The sequence below is a fragment of the Diadema antillarum genome, unplaced genomic scaffold (genome assembly GCF_040938485.1).
Source record: "Diadema antillarum isolate AM-2024a unplaced genomic scaffold, OU_Dant_1.0 scf00000027, whole genome shotgun sequence".
Taxonomy (NCBI): Eukaryota; Metazoa; Echinodermata; class Echinoidea; order Diadematoida; family Diadematidae; genus Diadema; species Diadema antillarum.
The window spans coordinates 1,499,324-1,526,281 of NW_027270916.1; the positions used below are offsets into that span (position 1 = coordinate 1,499,324).

The following is a 26,958-nucleotide window of genomic DNA, read 5'->3' on the forward strand; positions in this document are numbered from 1 at the left end:
CACGAGAAAAAGGGTGGATCTGACCTTAGCTTCTCCCAGTCGTAATTATCGGTCGGGGGAACTTGGCAGACCGCACGTGGTAGTAGGTTGAAACGAGAGCGTTGCCGCAGACGTCTTCACTATGCAGGTCACGAGCGGTAAAAGAGAATGATTCAATGGCGGTCTCCCGCACGCTGCCTGCGTACGCACGGTGGGTGCGCGCAGTAAGTGACTGTTTTTGTTTTGGTTTGTCTGTGCTTATATGCTCTCGGGTTTCTCGGCTTAGCCGGAAGAATAGCATACTTTTGAGAGACAGGCGGCCAGTTGTATTGAATGTAGATTATGATTGTCATTACATTCAATGCAAAATAGTGAAATGGATGCTTTCCAAAGTGCAAATTGATGGATCATTCTGGTCACCTGGTCTATCCTTTGTTTGAACATGACTGATGAATTCCATAAATTGCAACATTGGGCAAGATAATGCATTCTGTTGCTTGAAGACTAGTGGAGTGAATAATCAACTGAGAAAGAAGAAAGGTCATTTGTACCCATCTGTACATGAGCTAACCCCGAACTGGCTCATTATGTAGGAATGGCATGTACACTGTACACTTAACACAACATGAGAGAAATAAATGTATTCAATCAAAAAATTTGGGGTGTTTGACTATTCAGGTGCAGATTGAATTACACAGCATGATACCCATTCATTCATTCATGACAAAACTGCATACTCATAAGTTACTCTTAAGAAAACACTGATAATGTAACAGGTTGGTGGTTAGTCTAGCGAGCGACGTATTTTTAACCTAAATCAGTGATTGGCAGTCAATAGAGGGCGCGACGATGTGGAAGTCAAGTTGACTAAAAATACGTCTAGTAAGAAACCTCCGAATAGAGGCGTGGAACCGGGTGTGGCAAGACAGTTGTCGGTCGTCAACTCTCGAAGTTTTATTGGCTGAGCATCGGATGTCAATCAAAACATGTCGCAGAGCCCGAAGAAATGCTAGTCTACTCTCCTAGGTATACTACAGATAATCTTTCAATAAAAATACAGCTTGCCTGTCTCTTTCAGCTTACTACAGTATTTCTTCACTCTTCTCCATTCTTTTTTAGGTGTATTACATCTTACCTTACTTCAAATAGAAAAGAATGATGGCAATCAGTGAAACTGACTTCAGTTGTAAATCTATGAGGGTTTTGCACGTGGAAACTACGCCCAAATTACTGCCGAATGCAAACCTTCAATTATTGGAGTAAAGTCTACTTGATATTTACTTTAATTGTACGTTTCGGAAATTTATTTGATATCACCACTCCCCTTTATTATTTTTAACCTTGAGTTACCATACAGTGTATATTTTGTATTAAACTTTGTATGATATGTGCTTAGCATCAATAAAGCTGCCGTCAAGACATCAATCTCTATATCGGAGCACCGTAGACTTTAAACAGGCATTTTCTGTCGTGTTCCGCGTGATCACACGGTCACGGAAGAACTCGTCCGCGGTAACATGGGCGTCCAAGGGGAAAACAAAGAGGAGCTGTGACACAAAAAGATTCCTGCAAAGCCAAAAGCTCAGGGGAAATATGGTGCATTCTTTGCAATCATGAAATTACGAGATGCCATCTATGTGGTCCTGGCAACAAGTAATGATAAACCGATTCAATCTGATTCACATTTCATTACAAATGCATATAAATGAGGACATCTTTGTGACCATTCTGTTTGCATGTACAATATAGTCCATGGGCCAGGCCAGATAATGGTACCACCTGAGGTGGCAATACCTTTTTGGTGTCATTTTGTTTGTCGGGCATAGATATGCTTATCAAGCTATGATAGCATTTCCAAATGAGTAGCTTAGTCATAATAAATGAATTTTAAACCAATTTGGTCTCGTTATTATATACCTATACTTCTGAATCGAGACCAACCGCTATACAAAGAAGAGCACTGTCTTCTGTATGTTCATAGGTGTTCTGTTGTAAACGCGGCGCGCTTAGTCTTTATTCAAGGCAGCGAAGGGAATATCCAAGGGTTATGATGTCGACAGCGCTTAGTCTAATATTCAAGACGGCGAAGGGAATATCCAAAGCTTATAATACAGTGTATATCCCTTTATCTAAAAACAACAACAACAGAGCAATTCCTCGTGAATTTTACCGTATTTTCCAATCATTTATCATTTTCCGGTGAAAATGCTATAGTGAAAACGCTAATACCACGCCAATGTCGCTTTATTTCCATCCAACAATGAAAGATAATGCAAAAACAATGTACCGGTACACTACGATACATTATAATAAAATTTGTAGAGTTTGTTTGCAAAAACCGATAAGTCCATATTTGCCAAATGGAGATATTTGCGATTAAAGGTCAAGAAAAATAAAGAGAATAATTAGAAAATTTTTGCTTCTTTTGACCATAACTTCAAAAATGTGCCTTTACATGAAGTGACCAATATATCGTTTAAAAAGTATTATTTTGTACTTTATGACCGAAACCGTACTTAAAAATCTTCAAAAATGGACTTATCGGTTTTTGCAAACAAACTCTTCAAATAATGTTGTAAATGAACAGAGTGATTTTTGTTTAAAATTGATGTATTTGTTGAGAGGGTTGTATAAAAACAATATAGATAATCCCTTTTATTATTAAGTTTAGATATGATAACGCTACATTGGTCTAGATAAAGACTAAGCGCACCGCGTGACAGCTGTGGACATCATAACCCTTGGATATTCCCTTCGCTGCCTTGAATAAAGACTAAGCGCACCGCGTTTACAACAGAACACCTGTGGACATACAGAAGGCAGTGCTCTTCTTTGTATAGCGGTTTAGTTTCGATTCAGAAGTATAGGGATATAAAAACGAAACCAAATTGGTTAAAAATTCATTTATTATGACTAAGCTACTCATTTGGAAATGCTATCATAGCTTGATAAGCATATTTATGTCCGACAAACAAAATGACACCAAAAAGGTCTTGCCACCTCAGGTGATACCAATAACCCATTTTTCGGGTCTTGGCCCATGAACTAATATGGCTAAATTGAGTATCATCAACAAGCGAACAACTGTGGTAAAATACACGTACAAACACGCACGCACACACACACACACCAACACACACACACACACACACAAGACGTATTACGCAACTGAGGCACAACACGCAAGAGTTGTGTCCATGTCCAAATCGCTAGAAGTGACACGTGTACATGGCTCTGCTAAATAGTCTTGCACCATTTTCGCCTGGAACATCTCGTTTAGAGGTTAGGCGTGGTTGTTGAAATAACATTCACTTGATTCGACCTTTCAGAAGAAATGATTACACTCGTATTTTCTGACAAGATTTCAGAAATGATTGATATGTTCCTTCATGTCCTTTCTGGGATTCATCATTCCAAGGATCGTTAATCTGATAATAAAATCAGGTTCGTTATTCCGAAAACGAAATATTCTTCTTTTAGTTACAAAATACGTTGATGTGACAGCAATAATAAAAAGGTTAGATATTATGCAGTAAAAATTGAATGAAAACACGCACACGTATTCATGCCTACACACGTGCACACACACGCATTGACACACACAAGGACAAGTATATATAATGACAAACATACACAAACTAAAAGGTTAGATATTATGCAGTAAAAATTGAATGAAAACACGCACACGTATTCATGCCTACACACGTGCACACACACGCATTGACACACACAAGGACAAGTATATATAATGACAAACATACACAAACTAAAAACGTCAAAAATAAAGCATTCGTGTATGTGCTGATAATCCCCTTTGAAATACGGCCCAAATCATAGATCAGCCCCTTCCAACTCTCATAACTCAAATGCATCAGACATGCAGTTGTAAACCATGGATGACAGCATGTTTTACAGTAGGGCCTACTAGTAGTCGTTGACATAAGTTGTCTGCCTACTTGCACACATATAGAATGCAAGGTTTCACTTCATATCCTATTATTCGATATTATTCGATAAGTTATTACTCTATTGAGGCACTTCCATCATGACTGGTGATGATGTATGTGTCGCTGGACAGAATCTATAGCTTTATAGAGGATCACATTTCCATGTTTCGCCATTCGATAAAGTCACTTTCTTTGTCAGCTGAATTGGACATTGTGAAAAGTGTCTTTTTTCAGGCAAACGTATATCAAAGCAATGAAAATTCTGGCTTTCATGCGCTAGCCACTAAAGCAAGTTATTTATACAGATATTTGGTTGAATAGATGCAGAAAATCATGATGGATAAAGCTTGATAAGAAAACTATTACAGTGTGCTGATAAAAGAGAACAGGGTCTTTCGCGAAGCGTAAAAGCGGTATCGTGTTTAACATCTTCTATGGAGTGAGAATGGTGAATCTCCACATGCAAGCGAAGCTTCTATCTGAAATCGTTCGTCACTGCATTCATAGCAACAATTTTGAAAATTCCAATTCAGATATCCTCATGCTCACTCGAGGTGCATCCATATCTAAAGAGTATGTTTTACCCATTTACGCCTATACTTCCTAGTCATATTTCACACTTTCAACAAAAATACAAAAAAATACTGCTGGCGCTCGCGCATTTCCAAACATTTACCTAATGTCTATACTTTGTGATGCCACGTTGACCTGCTGTACACCTGGAAATATAACTTTAACTTTTCAACCAATGTATAACGTCCCTCGAAGCACTTTCTGAGATATGAAAACCAGGAAAATAGGATATAGGAATTACCATGAGCTACCAACTATATAAGCATGTATAAAAATTATTCGTGGATGTTTGATTTGACAACCATGAAATTGGATAAAAAATGACCATCACTTGTCTTTTCCGGCGTTTTGGCCATGGTCACATATCGTGCGTGTTATGCTTCAGTTTCGTAGGTAGGTCGTGCTTTTTTTTTCTTCCTTTGCGTGTGTGTGTATGCATAAGCCACATTGGTTACTAGTAGCTTAATTTTCTGCATTGGCATGCATTCGGAATGGTCAGAAAGATGTCCTCATTTGCATTTGTAATGAAATGTGAATCAGATTAAATCGGTTTCTCATTACTTGTTGCCAGGATCACATAGATGGCATCTCGTAATTTCATGATGGCAAAGAATGCACCATATTTCACCGGTGCCTTTGGCTTTGCAGGAATCTTTTTGTGTCGCAGCTCCTCTTTGTTTTCCCCTTGGACGCCCATGTTACTGTGGACGAGTTCTTCCGTGACCGTGTGATCACGCGGAACACGACAGAAAATGCCTGTTTAAAGTATACGGTGCTCCGATATAGAGATTGATGTCTTGACGGCAGCTTTATTGATGTTAAGCAAATATCATGCAAAGTTTAACACAAAATATATAGTAACTCATGGTTAAAAATAATAAAGGGGAGTAATGATATCAAATACATTTCCGAAACGTACAATTAAAGTAAATATCAAGTAGACTTTACTCCAATAATTGAAGGTTTGCATTCGGCAGTAATTTGGGCGTAGTTTCCACGTGCAAAACCCTCATAGATTTACAACTGAAGTCTGTTGCTCTGATTGCTATCATTCTTTTCTATTTGAAGTAAGGTAAGACGTAATACACCTCAAAAAGAATGGAGAAGAGTGAAAAAATACTGTAGTAAGCTGAAAGAGACAGGCAAACTGTATTTTTATTGAAAGATTATTATACCTATTATAGGAGAGTAGACTAGCATTTCTTCAGACTCTGCGACGTGTTTTGATTGACATCCGATGCTCAGCCAATAAAACTTCGAGAGTTGACGACTGACAACTGTCTTGCCACACCCGGTTCCACGCCTCTATTCGGAGGTTTCTTACTAGACGTATTTTTAGTCAACTTGACTTCCACATCGTCGCGCCCTCTATTGACTGCCAATCACAGATTTAGGCTAAAAATACGTCGCCCGCTAGACTAGTTGGTGGTTTGCTGCCTCCTATGCTCAGAGGCTGCTTGGTGACAGGCGCGGACACACAAATGATACAGAGATTCTGCAGTACTGATCAGCATAAATCTACACGAATCTACTTTGTATAACAAGTGATGATTTGGTAACTTGGCATGCATAACTGGTGATCAATAAAGAATTGAGATAGTGACGTTAATTTGATCTGAATTGAAGAATCATTGTGTATCAGTCCCATGAAAAATTGTAGACAGCGTGTTGTGCATGTTCTGACTAGTGAGGTATGGGGAAGTGTGTGTGGTGTGATCGACGGTCGTTACAAATATCACTGTGGTCGAAACTACAATGTTATAAATTTTCCAAGGAATTTATCTTTGAATATATGATATATGGCCACTTGGCCCTTCCCATCAAAAATCAAAATTATTCTTAACTGACCATAATTAAGTATCAGATATTTATATTGACACATATTCTTGGTGGTTACATGTAATTCAATATTACATGATTATCCCATTTGAAATGACACGCACTATGACAGATTTATAACTTCACGGATGTCTACAACATGAATACTGAAGTGGCTAATAGCCACACAAATAATTATCAAGAGAAAAAAATGCTTGTCCGGCACACACCTGAAAAATCAATGATAATTAGCTTGCTTTTGACAGCACTAAAATTATTCCACACAAATAGGTAAACATGAAAAAAAAAATGACATGAAATGAAAGGCAACTGGACATTGAAACAAGAGAAAATACAGAGCTAATTGATTCAGTCCACAAAACATTGTCACATGGACATCAACACCCACCTGCAAATGAGCGTCCCCTTCCACCTCGTCCCCTTCCAGGCATTCCCCTTCCCCGGCCTCGAAAGCCTCCAAACTCCTCTGATTGGTCTGACCCATAGCCCCTCTCTCCCCTCCTTTCTCTCATAGGGGGTGGGTATGGCCCCGAGGGGTGGCCCATGGACCTCAGCTGTTCATCTATTTGTAACCTCTGGATGCGGAGATCTTCCATGTCCTATCATTCAAAAATATAGATAATTAATCCAACATTGCCACTTACAATGCACAAAATGTTATCATTTTGTGGGTGCATACATCTAGAATCGTGGGTGTACACGTGTATATTGTGTATATCACAGATTTGTGTGTGCAATGTCGATGTTAACTGAGTATGAGACACAACATCATAAGCATATAGGATATAAAAACACAGATACTTGTACTTTTCCAATCCCTTATTATAGAAATAAGTTGAAGAATCGAGAATCATTACAATTTCCATTTAAAGGACAAGTTCACCTTCATAAACATAAGGATTGAGAGAATGCAACAATATTAGTAGAACACATCAGTGAAAGTTTGAGGAAAATTGGACAATCGATGCAAAAGTTATGAATTTTTAACATTTTTGTGTTGGAACCGCTGGATGAGGAGACTACTACAGCTTGTGAGTCATATGCGTACAACAGTATAAAGAAAATGTAAAAGAAAATTCAACATATTTTCACTTTTTTCGCATAATAAAAGAGCTCTTGACTTGCCTCTTTCTAAAGGCAGGGGGAATAATATTGCCCATAACATTTGTCGGTAACGAGTCAGGGGAATGTGTACTTTTTTCAAAAGATGGAATTTTGTGAAATTCTCTTTATATTTTCCTTATATTGTTGTACGCAAGTAATTCATACACTGCAGTAGTCTTCTCATCCAGCGGTTGCTGCACAAAAATTTTAAAAATTCATAACTTTTGAACGGATTGTCTGATTTTCCTCAAACTTTCAATGATGTGTTCTACTAATATTGCTACATTCTCTCAATCCTTATGTTTATAAAGGTGAACTTGTCCTTTAAACACAGAGCAAAATAGAACATTATGAATTTGTTTATAAAACAAAACTCAAACAAAACATATCAATACACACTGCCCTGTTGATACACAACAAAAATAAAACACCAAGAATCCACCTATACAACAAAATTCAAAGGGAATGTATCAATTCACATTGCTTTGTGGCCACTACAACAAAGTTCTTTCAATACAAAGCTGTTCACACCTCCCAACCATCTTTGAAGGATGCTCGGTATGGGATGAGAAAGGGAGGTAAAAAGTATTTGCACAATATCTGGCAATTCAATGGGCTTTCCACTGACATATGACGCCAACCAGCACACAGGGTAGACAACAGAGTATACTTCTTGTGCCTTGTCATACTTTTGGAATTTGAAGAATGCAATGGATGCTGTACTCTAGCTAAAGTCCACAGGAATTTGTCTTGCCAGCAGCAACTCCCTAGTGACAAAATGTTATTTTAATGGACTTTCTTTTCTCAAAAACCAACTTCCCTTTCTGCAATGCATCTGCATTGTCCCTATTTGACATCTGGCTTAGCTGTAAAGATATGTGAGACACACGTATTATCAAGACAGTTGCTTGAATGTAACCCAACTAAAGAAGAAATGTCTCTGATGTTTTATTTGTAATTGACAAATGATTTTCAAACTTTTCATATTTCTTTTCTTTTTTCCCCCAGGCATTCCATTATTTGGCAAAAGAAATGTGAAAATATGGAGACTGAAAAAGATCTAGATGTATGAAACCCTTGATGACGTAATAGCAATACACAGCGATACACAATAAATCTGCACCATAAGATAAGTGCTGTCAAGGTACTTGTGATTTATAAAGAGAGCTGTATGCATGTTTGAATTTATGTATACTGCACCTGTTTGACTCTGAAAAGCATTTATTGACTTTTGCATCAGTTCAGCTGTTCCTGAGAGGCATAAAGAAGTGTTGACAACAGGCCTAGTGTGGATATACCTAAGTACCCATCCCTATCACCATTCCGTTTACTCTCCTTTTTGTCACAGCTTTTATTTTTTTTGAACATTCATCTTTGTGTTTCTCTTTCTACTCTCCAAACTGAAGCGTACATTAGAAAGAAATCTGGCTCATTCCTATTTTTCATATCAAAACAACACTTCTTCATCTTGTACATCCACGCTAAAGACAATACTTCCATATACTTGCACATCCTTCCAAAGAGTGTACAAGGTAAGTTTTTGGTGTTGTGCTTATAGTCTCTTATCTTGCAAATACTGAAAGAGAAACAAAGCAACTGACCTTGAGATGTGCTAAATGGTATTTGAGGAGGACCTTGGCATTTCCAATGCTGTCTTTAGTGCCCACAAAGAGGAAGGGCACCACCTCATCATCCTCCATCTGACCCCTTTCATTGTCACCTTTGATTTTGACTCGCACCACTCCTGACTTGTCTACTATCTCCTGGATGACACGTCCATTCTTACCTATCACCTTACCTGTAGAGACACATACAATAAACTCTCTGTGCAGAACATAATATGATTACAATAAAAACAAGAACTTAATGGATTCAGGAGTTTCTTGTGTTTCCACACAAAACTTTTACCCACCTGTCTAACTGACTTCAAATAACAGGTATTCATGATCAAAATAGAAGTCTTCCAAGTGGCAACCAAGGACCACACACTGCAATCCATAACGTTCACAAAAATTGTGTTTTTTATCTGGTATGTGTTTGCTTGTGATTTCCTATTTTCTTCCCTGTTATCATGTTGGATCATGTATATATTTTTATCTTTTCATTTGTTTTTAAAGTGCCATGACATACTGCATACATTGTTCTGTTTCTTTTTCTTTCTTTCTAATTCAATGTCAAAGTTCATTTCATTTTTCGACAAAACATATATATTTAACTTCCTTTGATAGCAGAGAATAAGGTAAAAAGAACATTGTAGAATGAAAAGACTATACAATAATTGCGGAGCCTTATAGTTACTATACATTGTAGTAAAAAAAGAAACAGAAGTGGTCTAAACAAAGTACATGTATAACCTTGCGTGAAGTGCGAAAAATGGAGGGACCCACTAAAAAGACAGAGCTTGTAGAATGTGGGCCCCTCTGGAAGAGAACATCGATGGAAAGATAAATTGAAGCACCGATAAAAATTAATTATAAAAAAAAAAATAAAATGTTTATGCATAACAGATGCCAAACAGTGAACAATCGCAATAGCTTACTTCAGCCATATGGCTCAGGTGAGCTAGAAACACAAGTCATGTTCATATCAAAAGTGGGATTCACACATAGGCGAACTAGAGGGATACAAAATCTTGAGATTTTGCATCGCAACTGAAATCTCAACATATTTGCCCGTGCGGACAAAAAAATCCTGATCATTATTGCGATCAGCATCGCAATGCAAATCCCAGGAATCTTGTGCTTATTTCTGAATAATCGCGATAATTTGCCATGCAGTGACCGTATGAATGCAGGAGCAGATAATCTTGAGACTTTATATCCCAACACTCAAAGAGCACATCACAACAGCACGCGCACCACACCACAGTGACGCCCAAGAACAAAAGGGCAAAAAAGAGAAGCACACTGTGTGCGCCAGTTTGGCAGATTTCATGCGTGGGCAGATACGTTGGCAAATTATCACGATTGGCAATATGCAGGATATTTCTGTCCATGTGGATGCTTGCAAAAAATCTTTGAGATTTGGATCGCGATCGTTATTCCACTATTTTGTATGTGTGAACGCAGCTATTATGGGACCAAGATTATCATAAGCAATGTTTTTGGGTTTTTGTGACAATCTCATTGGTAGACCATGTGAAACTTTTACAATTTCTCGGAGATATATTAACTTATCTGGATGTGTCCACAACAATAAATTTAGCATCACCATTTAACCCTGTCAAAAAAGCCAAGAAAACTGTCATAAACAGTGATTTTGCTGCAAAACATGAAACCACAAAGTGTGAATTTGAAGTCTTTACTATATCATGTCTGCATTTGAAAGCCTACACTACTTAGACCCCGTTTACAGTGCAGGGCCGGGCCGAGCGGTACTTGGCCCCGCAATTTTGTCCGTTTACAGTGCCGGGCTCGGCCCGGGCTTTGAATTCAAACCTTTCAATATTTTGTCATAGTGACGCTCTGCTTGTAAACAAACACTATTATTGGAAGGGTGCCGGTCGCAATATGGTATAGTCTGGTTTCCAGACCTTTTGCCAACTGGACTCCGCGGCAACGAAGTCGCCGCCCTGCGACGAAGTTGCTGCCTTTGCCGAAGGCAAAGGCCTATGCAGGACAAAACCACCTTAAACTACACGTTTCCGACGATGAAGGGGTTAATATCCCGAATAGCAAAATAGTACGGGCAGTGGGTCTGGAAGCCAGACTAAATTTGGTAAAGTCACTGCATTTGGCCCAGTTTGCGTTTACAGTGAGAAAAGGCCGAGACTACCTCCAGAACGTGGCCAAATGCACGGCCGATTTTGGTACCGCATTTGGCCTTTTGCATGTTTACAGTGCCCTTTCACTCACTGTAAACGGGGTCTTAGAAATCAGTTTTTTTTTAGATTTTATGAAGCATGGTACTGTGACAATTTTTTCCCCCAATTTGTCTCCATCTGCCTCAACTATGAGCCTCAAAAAGGTCTGTGCATTCCAAGTAGAAAGCTCTTGCTTGATTTCTTGTCCATATATTTCAGGTATGAATTGCTGCTCTTAATGAGGATGAGACAGGAATATTACTCTAAAATAAAATCTACCTACAAAGTGTCTCCATCTGCCTTGCTAATTGCTGCAGTGTATGTTGTACATCAAAACATCAAAATATCTTTCAAAGGGAATTCCCCCCTTCAGTGTAAAGTTTCACCATCCACAAGAGAATTAGTAAATACAAATTTTCAAAAAAGTTGCTAGATATTTATGAAAATATATCCCCTTGCTCTTTCTTCAAGATTACAAACACACTCTTACCTATCAACTGTCTTGGTACTGAGAAGTAGTCTTCTGTGAATTCCAGTATACTTCTGGCTTTGGATACTGCTTCTTGTGACTGGAAAATAGAACCAAAAAAACAACAACACATGAAGCAACTTCTTCATGTCAACTAAGAAAACCAATTGAGAAAAAGGCCACTTGTACAAATGTGCACATGAGCTAACTCTGAACTGACTTATTCTGATGGCTGAAAAGGCACATTTCAGTTGGAATAAAAACATTTTCCATGAATCTTGCAGTAATTTGGCATGAAACAGTGCAAAATATTGCAAATGCCTCCACCACATGACATAGTTCTGCCAATAGGTCTAGACTACGTTTTGACAGTGTGACACGATAGTTCGCATGATTGGCAAAAAATTAAAATGTCATGTTTGTCACAAATGTGTTGAGTGTTCCTTGAACTAGGTTTCATTTGGATAAATGGCTGAATAAAGCTAAATTCAAGAGAGCAATTATTTGCATATTTGTGCATTTTCACTTGATCTTTGACCCTTGCCCTTTGACCCCACTGCTCACAATTCTTCAAATAATCACAAATGGGTAACATCCATCTTCATGACAACACTTTGAGCTATTTACAAATTATGGAGAAAAACTGGCATTTTAACATTTCCAAGAACCTTTGACCCCATGGCAAATTCTCACATTACATTGTGCAGTAATGCATGGATATATGTATATTTTGTTTAAGTGCATTAAACAGAATGGCAATTGTCATGGTAATGACAAGAACTCAGTTTCCTGATTGGCTGTTGCTATGGGAAGTTGCCATTCCAGCCAGAGTCACTTGGTATCCTAACATCTTTTATGAAATAGGGCCCTGATGCTCATACTCATATCAAGTACAGCATTAATTCCCTCTCTTTGTGCCTCTAAACTGGTGGAGCAAACCTTCCAATCTTTGCTTGTGACTCTTGTACTACTGAAATGTCTAAAAATTGTCTTGAAACATTTCTGTTGTTTCATTTGTAACTAGAACTATCACTGAAGATGATTAATACCCCTGCTCCAGCAGCTCAGACTCCTATGAAGACGTACTGAACCAGGGCTTGTCCAGTAGAAACACAAAGGCCACTTTGCACAAATACACCTATAGATCTTCATACACACCAAATTTGACCTCAATAGCTTAACCCTAACTTACCTGGGCCCTGTTTCATAAAGCTGTTCGTATGAATGCCCCCCCCCCTTATGATCTCAGCCGCGATTCGTGCGTTCGTTACAAAAATTGGCACACACATCACTCACGATGCAATCTAAAGGGCTGTTTTGTTAAATTTCAATAAATCGCTTTATTTTATTCTATATGAATTAATTATGTTAATTTATGCATAAAATTAGAATTTGGCTGGAAATCATTAAATAAAGCCCCCAAACTTCAAATTTTTTTGCTTGAGGACTCTTTGGTGAATTCTGATTTAATTTAGGTAAAAAAAAAAATTGGTATCAATTTAATTTCTTATGTCTTTTATTGTTTTTATTATTTCTTATGTATTTCCTTGCTTTTTTACTTTTTGTTTTTTATTGTTTTTTCAATGGGAATCATTGGCAACACTATTTCAATCATAAGAAACATAAAATTAATTGTTTTTAATCTCTAAAAGTAAAAATAATGATACAATTACGAATTTCAGATGGAAACCTGATTTGCATTGGTTTTGTACACAAAATCACGTTTTTGAGCAATTTTCAGTCTGACATGCACTTACATAATGTTGCTTAACTTTGAAACCGTATAAACGGACATCGCAAATTTGGTCTTAAAAGTTGTGCAAGGCTTCAAGGTAAATTGTCATGAATCACCATGTGGATGCGTTTTTCGCGTTGCGGAGATGTCGCGCGCAGTGTTGGGGGGGGGGGCATTATGGCCCCCCCAGGTAAGTTAGGGTTAAATGCTTCAGTTTGATACAAAAATATGGTTACTATGGCAACACTTTTTTCTGCTATAATGGTGTCTTGCATATCTACACCTATACATCCTACATACTAAATATGACCTTAATTGCTTTAATGCTGTGGAAGTAATACGATTCACAGGGTTTTGATAAAATTGTCATTACCATGGAGACGCTTTGTCTAGCAAACACAAAAATCATGTATCCATGTCTACACCTCAATGCCATAATGTCCACCAAATTTGATATCAATTGCTTCACAATTGTGGAATGTGGAAGTAGTTCACTCCCCACATTTTCAAGAAAATATGCAGTTACCATGGCAGGGGGAAAAGACTGATTAACACAGTGTGATTTACTTGTAATATTCTAAACCTTTCTTGAATGTGACTTCAGGCAAACACAATCTATACACGAATATTATACACATCTCCACACAGGGAACATAGCACACTGAACATCACAGGTCCACAAGTAGTTCCACAAGAATAAAAGCATGATGACTCACACAGTAGTTACTCTAATCACCCTCTTAAACCTAACTGATCACATGAAACCAGCACATTTGTGTGACTTTCCTCAAACACTACGACACTCAAACCCACTTACGTCTCCATAGACTCTGAAAGTACACGTTGACTCGTCAAGGTCAATCCTCTTGATACCATCCACTTTCCGTGCATTCTGAATGTTGACACCGTGGCTACCAATTGCCAAGCCCATCAGTTCTTCTCGCACGCTGAATTCTTCCATAAAACTTTCTGACTGTTGTTTTGTAACCTGCAAACATAACCGACAATGCAATTTGTAAGTGTTGGTCACACCTAAATATTAGCAAACAAATGTCCAAGTTACAGCCCCATATTCATGTCCCAGATACTGTACATGTACAACGAGGAATGTCTGCATGCATTTTAATTTCGCAAATTTCGTGAGCACCAACATTAGTAAAATTAAAATGCATGTGAAAGGTCTTGCCTACACAATATACATTGGATGTGAGTGGCAATTCGTGAAAATGTCATGCAGTGAGAAAGGTGGTCGGCTCCAATTTGCGAATTTTTCATGCCGCGAATATATCGCATTTTACAGTAAATACATAATAACTATATATGTGTCTGGAAAGAAAGGAAAGTTGTTGAAGAGGAGACACCAAGTTCACCAAATGTCACTCGTCAAACAGATATTTTCAATGTAACAAACTGTATAGACTTTCTGTATCTTCCTCCTGGAAAAATATGTTATGAGCATTGTGGCATAATCACTTCAATGTTAACTACAAAGTCACTGGTTATGTACATTTACACTGTTAAGTCCTGTCATACCAATAGATCATTATGTTTTATGAAGTAAATGTATTCAATGTCACCTAAAACAAAGAGCATACAGTCTGTAGTCAAAAGAAAAGAGTGAAGTGGTGTATTCTAAGTACAAAGTGACATTTTCAAGAATTGCTGAAGTGAAGGGAGCTTTGTGATGCAAGATTAACACTCAAATCCATCACCTCACCTCCAGTTGCTGCGCCGCTTCTTCAGCTCTTGACAACATCAGAATTTTCTTCTCCCTCAGATTCCGTATGTGCATGTCACTTAACATCTGAGCTTTCTTCAGCCCATCAGATGATGTTGACTAGACAAAACAACCAATAGCAGAAAAATACATAGTAGGAAAGGACGTTTCCCCATGCACTTCACAGTGCAAGAAAATTTCACATCTAGTGGAGTCATTCTATGAATAATTAAAGTGGAAGAAAAACACCATATTTATGACGTTACACTTAGTGAAAATATTGAAATATCTATTACGTTCGTATTCCAAACTTGTTAACTGGTTTCAATTGTCATTGATACTCCATACTAGTGTACTCTGATGAAACTACTGTCAGTGGGGATAAAACATTCAATATATTTTAATAATATTAATTTTAGGAATGACCTCCTGGTCTAACCTTGAAATAAGTACAAGAAACGGGATCGTTATAATTTTTTGCACGTGTAGGACAAATATAGACAATGTGTCATAACAATGGAAGAAAAAGTTTACAAAGTAAGATAAGCACTGTATAATCCCTTTACTCTGACCTACTAGACTTAGAATCCATACAGTGATATGGGCAAGGACAAGCAGCTCTATAACTTTTTGACCTATGATAATACTGAGAAGCCTGGAGTGTGAAAGTAGGCAAAATTTGTCTTCCAGAACATCCAAATATGGACATCTCGGTCAAAAGGAAGTCAATTAAATTTTACTTTATTAATGCCTGCACCATTGGTGCCAGTGGTGTAGGAGATATAAGAAGAGTCTAAATATTGCTACAATGTTCATTAATATAATTTTTCATGAGGATCATACTCATATCAAACACTTCAGATATATGATAGTAATAAAATATGTAGGTTTACAATCTTAACATGTAAGCTTCATAGAGAGCACAATGCAACATACCACCTGACATCCCTGTCTTCATTGCTAGTTCTATGCAATCACACGATACTCTCCATCTCACCTCATCAAAATAACTGTGTCAAACATGCATAGTCAAGATTCATCGCACTTTGTGTTTTAATTTCACCATTCAGTATCTGTCATGTCTGCCAAATTAGACTACTAGTACTTTCCCTGTCGTAAGATCGTCGTGCACGCGCAGACACCCGCTGTACAGATAGGTACCTACCACACACACGTTCTATCGCTTCATTACTTGTACGCGCTTGCATCACTCGTTGAGTTTATTCTTGAGAAGTGACCAGTCTGGTAACTGTGTGCTGAAACGTGCGTGGACAGCTGTAGTGAAGCAGACGACTCAGAATGGCCGAAAATACTGAAATTCAGAGTAAGTGACAAAATTAGTCGTCCTTATTTTTTATTGAATACGAGGAATGTGGGGATGGATGCCTCTCTGACATTTCAGTGTACAAAGGGATATTAATCTAAATATGTAGAGATGGCATTTTGTGTCGCCGTTGATACGAACAGCTGTGGTTGCGACATCGACTCGGCTCGCTCGGAGAATGTGCGGCCTCCGACCACACAAACAAAGGATTGAGAGGCGTTGGGTGTGGAAAACGAAAGGAGAGCATCGGGGAAGCCAAGGCGTGTCGCGAATAACTGTCTCCGCTCCACAGATCGTTGTGAGGCCGGTAGTTTTACACTGGACATTTCAAAGATTTTAGCGCATTTTCATTGACAAAAACTACGCAAAGATGATATCAGACTTGCGTTCCTTATGTGAGACCACAAAAACATGTTTTCACGGGAGAATCAAGTGATTTAGGCTCGAGATTACTGTACACTGTGAACTGTCATTTTATTTCTAGTTCCACCATCTGTTGTATGCAGATAGGCAAGGGAGGGCGTGTTTGTGTGTGTGTGTGTGTGTGTGTGTGTGTGTGTGTGTGTGTGGAGGGGGGGGGGGGGGGTGGTAACCAGTAAAGATACAACATTTTCTCTGGAACAAGAAGGCCTACTTTGATTCTGAAATATATGGTTTTTCATACTATTTGCTGGTCCATGGAAATGAGACAAACATGATTAGCAATGGACTTGTAATTGTTAATACCGGTACTTGATTATTGAACTTGGCATCTCAATGTATAGTACGTAGACCTGTCAAGTATCAATTCAATGTCTGAGTGGTATAATCATAATATATGGAAGGAGCTATACATAGAGCGAAATGGTTTAATGAATTCATTCAACCATTAATGTGCCAAGAAAACACTTGATCATACATACCAATCAGCGAATGAAGTGCAGTAAGGGTTACACCCAGGAGGTAAATGATGCACTGGCATGTATGCTTTCATCAATGTCATTTATCAAAGATTTTACTTTGACTTTTAATTCCCCAGTCTGCTGGTTTATGATGGCTTTTATTCAAAATACCTTTGCCATAATTTTTACCTTAATAATTGTCATGGAATGGGACACACCATTGCAAGTTTCCATTAAAGCAGGGCTGATTAATGCAATGCCTTTTGAATGATAAATAGACAATAATACATTTTCTTCCATGGTTGAAATCGACCTGTAAAAGGGGAATTCCAGACCTGTTGAAAGTTAGTCTGATAAAAAAGACTTTTTTTAAAATAATTACAAACAGATTTGATTATGATTATAGTAGATGAGAATCAAGGAACAGTCTGCAAGAATCTTCAGCTTATTGAAGGAGGCAGACTTAAAGGACAAGTCCGCCTTCATAGACATGTGGATTCAGTGACTGCAGCAATTAGTAGAACACATTGATCAGTGAAAGTTTGGGGAAAATCAGACAATGATCCATTCATAACTTATGAATTTTTAAAATATCTATGCAGTTACTGCTGGATGAGAAGACTACTACATTGTATAATGTCACATGCATAGAATAATATAAGGAAAATATAAAGAGAATTTTTAAAATTTTATTTTTTGACAAAGGTATACATTTTCTCGACTTGTCACTGACGTTTGTTGAGAATAATATTATTCCCCCTACCTTCTGAAAGAGGCATGTCAAGTGTTCTTTCATTATGCGAGAAAAGTGAAAATATGCTGAATTTTCTTTTTATTTTCTTTATATCATTGTACACATGTGACATCACCAGCTCTTGTAGTATCTCATCCAGCAGTGACTGATCAGAAACTTCAAAAATTCATAACTTTTGAACGGATTGTCCGATTTTCCTCAAACGTTTACTGATATGTTCTACTAAATATTGCTGCATTCCCTCAATCCGCATGTCTATGAAGGTGGACTTGTCCTTTAACCAGAAGAAGAAGAAGAAGGAAGTTATGAAATGTTGGAGTTATGTTGCTGATTTTCACAATAGGCCTATAGCTTTTCAACAGTCAGTATGAATATGCAAATGAGTGAGTTGATGTGATCCTGTACGTGCAAGGCTGTGTACGTGGACTGTCATGGATTGATAGGTGCTGTAACACACCCATGAGTAGGCTTGTGCTGTCTCAGGAGGCCCATTATGCTAGTCATCAGCCTGTTAACAGTTACTTTCAAATTGCATGCTGTGTGATTGTGAGTGTCCCTTCTTCACACATTGGTGATAACTTTTGTGCACACAAAGGACTGTGGTGGTTACTAAAGCCTCTGAGCTTTTGCCAGAATTACATTGTGTTCTAAAAATCCCCTCATTAATGGCAGTCTTACATGACAATATGCTCCAAAATGAAGTGAATCAGGCATGTAACAATAGTCTCTCATGGGGTATTTTCTGAGATTTTTGAACAGGTAAAGAAAACAACAACAAATAAAAAGACTTGTAAATCCTTCTCCAACTTAAAGTATATCTGTTACCTGGGGGAATGAGTGGGTGCTTTGAATATTCAAATATTATAAGGTTTCTGTAAACTTTGCCAGTGGCAGAAAAAACAACAACAACAAAAACTGAGAAACTAAGTTTGAAAAGAATTTCTTTGAGGTGATAAAGTCAAACAGACTTCATTTCCCTCTGAAATATGTGATGTAAGTAGACATTAATTAGACTGATAATAAAAAGGAGTTCTTTACTATTAATTGATCATGATATACAGTTGTACCTTGTTTATATAGGAAGAAACAACAAACATATATTATATATGGCTTGCCAACTAAAGAGATTGTCAATGCTTGTATGCATATGTGTTTCTATGTGAGAAAGAGATAGATAGATAGAAAGAGAGAGAAAGAGAGAGCAAGCAAAAGATGGAGGGGTAGACAGACAAACATATACACGCAGACATTTTGAGGGGAAAAACTGGTCTGTTATGGCTTCTATTTTGTGAGCACACCACAGCCAAATACCAACAATATTACCGCCTCTTTTTGAAGAACCTTAATGTTATGATTCTGTATGATATGACTAGTGATAGAATAGAGGTTATGGCACATATCCCCAACTTCTGCCTAGTATCAGGTTAAAAAAAAATAGTGCAAGTCATATTTCTGAGTTTTGTCTATCCCTGTATTGATTGTTTTCTAACAGTTTTTCATGGAGCCATTTGGTATCAGGACCAAGTCATTAGCCTTATCAGCAAATCAATACATTTATGATGAATTTCATGCATAGGTGCTGGCAATATCCACTCTAACTCCTCATGGAAGTAATGCAATAAAGACAATATAAGTTTATGGAAAACAACAAAGAAGCAGGGGTACATGATGTAAAAATGGATGCTGTGTTCTCAAATTACTGCATGTAAAGCCCTTTTTACACTTGTGTTTCTTAACCCCGTACTTTCTCTGACCCAGGACTATCGTTAGTCCCATACCAATTTTTTCATCTTTTTACACTCGCCAATAAATCCCGTACTAAGCTCTTGTCCTGGGCTAAGGAGAAAACTGACCTTTTTACACTCATATTTCTTAGCCCCATACTTTGCAAACCACATGAATATTCATGATTACGCTGTGCACTGTACAAATACACACACGCATCGGCAGCACTTGATTACCTCGTTTCTGATTGGTCAGTGGGGGGTCGGACTTCGTCTCCGTCGCTTAGCCCCAGATTATTTTTTAGTTCTGTTTACACTTGCTTGCTTGGCACCGCAATTGCGGTACTAACCCTGCTGTTTTGCAGGGCCAGATAGTACGGGATTATCGATGTGGCTAGCCCACTTTGGCAAAAACAAGTGTAAACAGAAAGTGGACTAAGGAAAGTCCGGTACCAATGGTGGGGCTAAGGCCCCCCTTAGCCCCACTGTTGGTACAGGACTAAGCAAAAATTTGCAAGTGTAAAAAGCCCTTAAGAATGCGTATCCACTCACATCCAAAGAAAAAAAATGATGCTGAAATTGGGAGACTAATCTCCTGAAGTAGATCAGTACCGAAAGCACTTGAAACTTGCTGAAGCGCTATGAAAATGTGGAAAAGAATGGAGGTGTAGGCAATCCTTACAACTTATGATAATGAGAAAAGCATAGTGCAGACAACTGCAGGTATATACAGCATATTGTTACATGGCACAGCATTTGGAATAGGCTGTTGATACTTAATACTGTATTTGAAACAAACCAGCAATGAAACTGAGGTCATATGACTCAATTTCAAGCTGCTTTTCATTTTTCTTATTTGACCCTTCCTGCACACACAAAGAGATGTGGAAGAAAATTTAAAAGCTACCCCTTCCCATACTTTATTGAAAACAACATCGCCCATAAGAAGGGTGAATCATCCAGGATGGATAAGGAACTGCAACCAGTATAAAACCATGAAAAATTGAAAGTCATATGAAACATGAGACAGCTTTCCTTTGCCCCCTTCTTACTGCTGGATGTCAGGTGCTCCATAATGGCATAATATTTCATTGGTCTTGAGAGCAGTAAAGGGCATCAGTGTGCTCAAAGAGTACCAGCATCTTTTGAGCACTCGCTGAACAAAGTGACAGTGCACAGAACTTCATTGAAATATACATGCACTGGCATAGTTTGACATGGGCTTCAGACATTGCTTGCTGTACAGAATCACTATACCAATTTCATAACAGACTTGCATAAAATGTCTGCCATTGACAGTCTCAAGCATCATGCAGTCATTCATTGTCTGTCTTTTTCTATACACACCTCTCCTCCACATAGCTCTCTTTGCCATGAGAGAGGTAAAGGTGTTCTCACTCTTGTTCCTTTTTGTTAAAGATTTTAACTCAAATTGATGTTCTTTAGATTCTGCATGAATATGTAATAAGTGATTGATTGCTTAGCAAAATTGTGCACTAAGAACAAAGAAAAGGTAGTAGAGACCATTTGAGTGTAATTACTGACTGTCATTGATCAAACTTGGGATTTGTTAGGCACCCAGAAGCTTTGTCTGTATGTTGGTGCAATTAAGTAGTAGGAAAATGGGAACCTGTGTATACATCTCTATGCGTAGTTACACTGTATGTTATATGTCTGATTTTTCCTTAATTGTCCCATGTTTCCTGTTTTCATATCTCTCCTGTAGAAACATCTGCCAGTGATGTGTTTTCAGAAACATGCAATTCTAACATTGACAGAAGTTGATTCTTCCAAACAAAGTCAACAAAAATCAATCCCCATATAGGAAGCATTATATATTATTGCATAAATTCTGAAGACTGAAGCATACATATAACTAGCCAAGTAGGCTACTGTCCAATATGATTTTTGTTTTCACTGATCTGCTACTTTATTTCAAGGAAATTTGTTCATAAAGTGAATGTAACCTTTGTAGGCATTTTGTACTTGTGATCACACAACCTTCTCTGTGCAGTCTGAAATCTGACTTTCTCCTCTCTGAGTCCCTCTGTTTATCTCCCTCTCCCTTTCTGAGCTGCTTAGAAGTCTTTCTGACTTTGCTGGAGGCTCCCTAGGGATAAAAGTGATTATGTGTTCATGTTTTGACAACAGATTATTAAAGCATTTCTGGGTTGTTGTTTTTTTTTTTCCACTTGAGATGCAAGTAACACACAAGTTATATCTCCCTAATTGTGTCTGTGCAACCTCCCTACCCAGATGTGTATGTCTGTAACTTGTTTTTTTTTTCCTCCTTTCCCAACAAGTTCATTATACTGCATTTCCCCCTTCCCTTGGTATTTATTCTGCACAATTTCCTGATTCCTGATTTTCTACTCTTGTCACAACTTTGTACCCTTGAGAGTATTAAATCTCTGCCTGCCTAGATTTCAATGAATCATACTCCCAACAGTCGTTCATACTGACAGAGAAAAATCGCAACATCATGGTGAGAGTTGCTGGGCAACTGTACTAAAAGCCATGAAAACTTGTTAGAATCAGAACATTTTACAGTAGCCGCAGTCAACCAAGATGTGTCTGCCTTTGCATGCAATTTATCATTTAATTTTGTATAGGTCTACATGGCCATTCCTTTACACTTTGATTGATCTTGAGAACTGACGAAGAGTTGACCTTTAACCCTTTGTGCTCTGATGAAATGATTTCCAATTTGTTTTTATCTGTTGCATTGTTAACTGGTATTGTTACTGGGCACTCCTGCCATTTCAGGCAACTTATTGTCTCTTTATAGTTAAGTTCAGATGACAAGCCCTAACCTCAAGGTTAAGCTCTTGCCCCTAACACGACGACGAATCTTAACCTCGAGGTTACGAAACCTCAAGGCTAAATTCCTGCCCCTTTGAGTGCGTTGATTTTTGTGTCCACACTGTGCTTAAAGGACAAGTCCACCTTCATATGAAGGATTGAGAGAATGCAGCAATATGTATCAGTGAAAGTTTGAGGAAAATTGGACAATCCGTTCAAAAGTTAAGAATATTTTAAGTATCTGCACAGTCACTGCTGGAAGAGAAGACTACTACAGTGTATGATGTCACATGCGTACAACTATATGCAACCCCCACACCCCTAATCGTCTCAAGGGGCCGACCAATGTTGTACAGAGGCGGATAAATATTGGTCTGGTCTGTTAGCTTCTCTCTGTACTGGTCGGGGGTTAGCTTATCACATAGACATCAATCATAAAAAAAAGAATCCAAAAATCGGAAAAGGCATCAATATTGCTTCACAACAACAGTGAATATAAAATGCGGGAGAAGGATAAAATTTACAGGGATAACGTCAATGCTGCTCACAGCATATTTATTCACCGACCTGCCTTCTCGTAGGTCTGAAACATAGATACTTGATTACAAATAAATTTCTTTTCTTACAATACAATTGAACACATCATTTATCACTTTACTCTTCTACACCTTTGGAGACCTTTACTTCTTTAACACTTCTTAAGGGAAGGGGAGGGGTTTTGTTAGTAGGGATATAATGATGTTAATGGGTGTGGCCACTTATCTCGATGTCGGCATGGTCGCTAGATGAGGTTCTCGCCTGCATATCGAGCTCGTCCACGGGGCTGGGGCGTCTGTTAACCGGTCTGCTTTCACTGCTTCCTTAATCGATTCGTCACCATTGCTGTCCACGTTGTGGCAACCTGACAGGACGCTTCAACATCTCTAATGGCACGTACCAGTCGACTATTTGGAGTTCATTACACCCAAGATTGGTGTAAACCAAAGTTCCGTTTTGTCGTGGCGTATAGTTTCTCAACTTGTTGTTCACCGTTTAACTTATTGACTCTTGGGCAGTCCAACCATGATCCTCGTCTCATTCACAGCGTCGATAGAGTTTAGTTGATTAATATGGAGGGGAGCATGATGTACAAGGAAAGGGGATCTTCTGACTCTATATCTGTGGTCTCTGTAATCACGCAGCTCCTCTGTTGTGTCCCCTCTTTTCTATCAATCTCTGCTCGAACATGGTCTTTTATAACAAATTCACTATTGGTATCCTTTTCCTAAAAGTATTTCATTGGCTAAATCTTATTTTGGGGTGTGATCTTCACTGGAAATTAATTTCTTATTGGTCAGATCTTACATTTAATAGCTCCTCCCATTTGTTTCTGTGGAACTCCGTTTTCTTGGATTCATCTCAATTTCTGATTAACTCGCCCACTGTCTTTTTATTTCTTTATTTCTTTCTTCTCTGTAACTACTGGTCAAGACTTTATTGTTTCTTGGATAATAGAATCATAAAACAAATGAATGTTAGTGTCCTTATGACGTCCAACGTGATCGTCATCATTTTTCTGGGTTGTTGTCCCTGAATTTGTCTTTGGAATTCCTGTCTGACCTACTCCACTAAAGTACATCAAAATAAAGGAGAAGTTCTGGCTGGAGAACGACCGTCTAGCCCAGAGGGTCATTCATGTTTAGGGATCAGAGGGCAAAAACACGTCATTCCCATAATTTGGATTGGGGCTTTGGGGATGGAGAGTGCGGGGGAACTGACCACTAGCTGGAGAAAGTAGCCAATGTCAAACTCATAAATTCCTAGGACCAATAACTTTTCTTGGGAGGGGAGAATTGACAAAAAAAAAGGAAGTCTAGCTGGAAGCAAAATAAAGGGTCTCAAAAACTCCAAGAAGGGAAAAGACTGATTCATATTGACGTCACAGGGTGACTTGGAAAACAACTGTAATGCTTCTGTTTTCTTTAACTTTCTATTCTATTCTTTTCCTTATTATATGTGCTAGTAGCCATCTGGGCTACATCTACCCCACCTCCGAAAAATTTCGTCCTCGAAATTGGGTAGAACGTGTGTCATATTTACATACTATTTACAAGCAAGCATACCAGTCACCTTGCGCGATCTGGCTTTGACCGATCTTAATACTCATCAAAGCTAAGGATACACATACAACACTCCCAATCGTAAATATCAAGATAACGTGTCACTACCATCGTTAGACATGAATATCATAAACACAATCATAACAAAGTATCTAGCTTCCAACAAATGATAAGTCTGTGCACCTCTCCAATCTACATAAGACTTCAAAAACTTAGGAAACTAATAACATGTAAAACATCAACGTAGATTTAAATGCAGGGCTTGCTTAATCTGCACTCCCGACATCAAGACAATCGTCGTCGACAGAATCAAATTGTAATAATACTCTTTCGCAAATTTTTAAACATAATGTAATGACATTATTATCACACTAAACAATTCAAACATAATTACGTCACAATACTCGTCCTGGGGTAGCTCTTCCCCATAACAGAAACACATCATATACGAATTAATGATAACATCAGAGTGTCCATCATTACATGACACTACTCAAGAAATACGCAAGATGGGTGGTTATTCCTCATCTGTAAAGTATACGGCAGGTTCGGAGAGACTAACAATCTCCTAAACTCTATAATCCTTATTCCTCTCATAAGCCTATGTGCTGCTTTTTCTTTGGCAATAGCCCTTCATCATGGCCTTGCTGCCATGAAACATACAACACAAAATAATCAGGCTGTTGAATACATCCTATCCAGACTATTCAACTCTAGTAAATCAAATCACATACACAACAATTCAAATCGAGATGGTCATGGTTAGATGACGCAAAACTGATAAAGTAACAATATCAAAATTCAACAAGTTATGGACACTCTCTTTCTAATGCCCTAATTCACAGATCGTTTGATCCGCATTCATGTACGTCAACTGTACATAAACATCTCATCAGATTTTTGAGATACACATTTAAAATTCCTGACCTTCCTTTGTCAGTCATACACAAATCGCTATGTGATACATACTACACAACTTGGAATATAATTTTATCTAGCATACGTTCCTCAGCTAGAATTGCATAACAATACAGTTTCACAACGATACTTTATATACAAACGTAAGTAACAAACAATATGGCAAATTCAGTGGCGACTGCCTACACTATAAGGAAAAGGTAGCAAGGGAGCAAATTGAAAACAACGCGCTGACCAAGTAAGTTCATGCAAAAAAAATGACATCTTCCTTGATTTGGAAAGGAGGTACAACGTCAAGTGCCTGCCTGAATTGGACCATAATTCAAACAGAAAATAATCTTCAAAATGAACAGACGCGCTTCAATACTTCACGCAACAGAATATTATACTACCATCACTTCTGGGGTTTGTAGAGTATTTCTCCCTACAAATGCATTCCAAAGAAAGTTTCCAATTTCAAACAATGAATTGTTACACGTTGGATCAGCAGGCAAATCATTCTCCACGTTAGGGTAATTAGCACTCAGTGAATGAGAATATCCCAGCCTGTCTGGGGGCTTAGAGGTTCTACGAGATCGTCGAACTTGACTATCCTCTTCAGAAACTTCTTGGGGAGCTGGAATAGGGTCCTGAACTTCAGGTTCAACATTAACTTCTTCAGCCTCAATATTAACTTCTACATCACCCCTCTCCTGACCATTATCTACTTCATTTTCGAAGATGACAGGTTCATTATCCTCAACATTTCTAGTCACATCATTTTCATTGTCTTCGCGATCTACCTCAGCATCATTGTTCCCTAGGGGCGTGGCCTCATCTACTACGATAGGGCGTGGCGTCACCCACAGAGACACTTCTCCATTATCGCTAACGTCTTCATCATTAATTTCTTCTACTTCTACCTGAGGCACACGCCTTTGGGGGCGTTCAGGTTGCTGCTTGGGTTTCGGCACACTGGGGGCGGGGTCCTCAACTTTGGGGAGGAAATTACAGGGAAGGAGAAGGTTACGATGGAGTGTTTTGACTCTCCCTACTCCATTTTCAGGGCGGACTATGTACACGGGGATCTCGGGGTTCGGTTGTGAGACTACTACATAGGGGTATTTTCCCCACTTGTCTCCAAGTTTATGTTTCCCAATGATACCCACGTTTCTTACCAAAACTCTGTCACCTGGCTCGACTGTGTTCTCACGTAGTCTAGTGTCATACTTCGCTTTGTTCCTAGCGCCTAGCTTACCAGTCCTCTCAGATACTAGCTCATACGCATAATCCATGCGTTTCCTTAGGTCCT

At 38.4% G+C, this 26,958-nt stretch overlaps 2 protein-coding genes across 3 annotated transcripts in view; one reads left to right on the forward strand and one right to left on the reverse strand.

Moving 5' to 3' along the window:
• The window catches only part of LOC139735067 (uncharacterized), a 33,084-nt gene extending 16,927 nt beyond the window's left edge, over positions 1-16,157 (reverse strand). Inside the window, exons 1-6 of the mRNA XM_071645843.1 lie at positions 16,146-16,157; positions 15,166-15,285; positions 14,266-14,436; positions 11,735-11,813; positions 9,044-9,240; positions 6,727-6,937 (exon numbers count right to left, since the gene is read on the reverse strand). Coding sequence (XP_071501944.1) covers positions 6,727-6,937; positions 9,044-9,240; positions 11,735-11,813; positions 14,266-14,436; positions 15,166-15,285; positions 16,146-16,157 — 790 coding nt within the window. The remainder of the gene's footprint in view (positions 1-6,726; positions 6,938-9,043; positions 9,241-11,734; positions 11,814-14,265; positions 14,437-15,165; positions 15,286-16,145) is intronic.
• Positions 16,158-16,352: 195 nt separating this feature from the next.
• LOC139735375 (uncharacterized) overlaps positions 16,353-26,958 on the forward strand; it is an 82,899-nt gene continuing 72,293 nt past the window's right edge. Inside the window, exon 1 of one of the 2 annotated variants that reach the window (XM_071646127.1) lies at positions 16,353-16,489. In XM_071646127.1, coding sequence (XP_071502228.1) covers positions 16,465-16,489 — 25 coding nt within the window. In that variant the 5' untranslated portion in view covers positions 16,353-16,464. Of the gene's footprint in view, positions 16,494-26,958 lie in introns of both variants that reach the window. The other variant, XM_071646133.1, reaches the window with a different exon arrangement.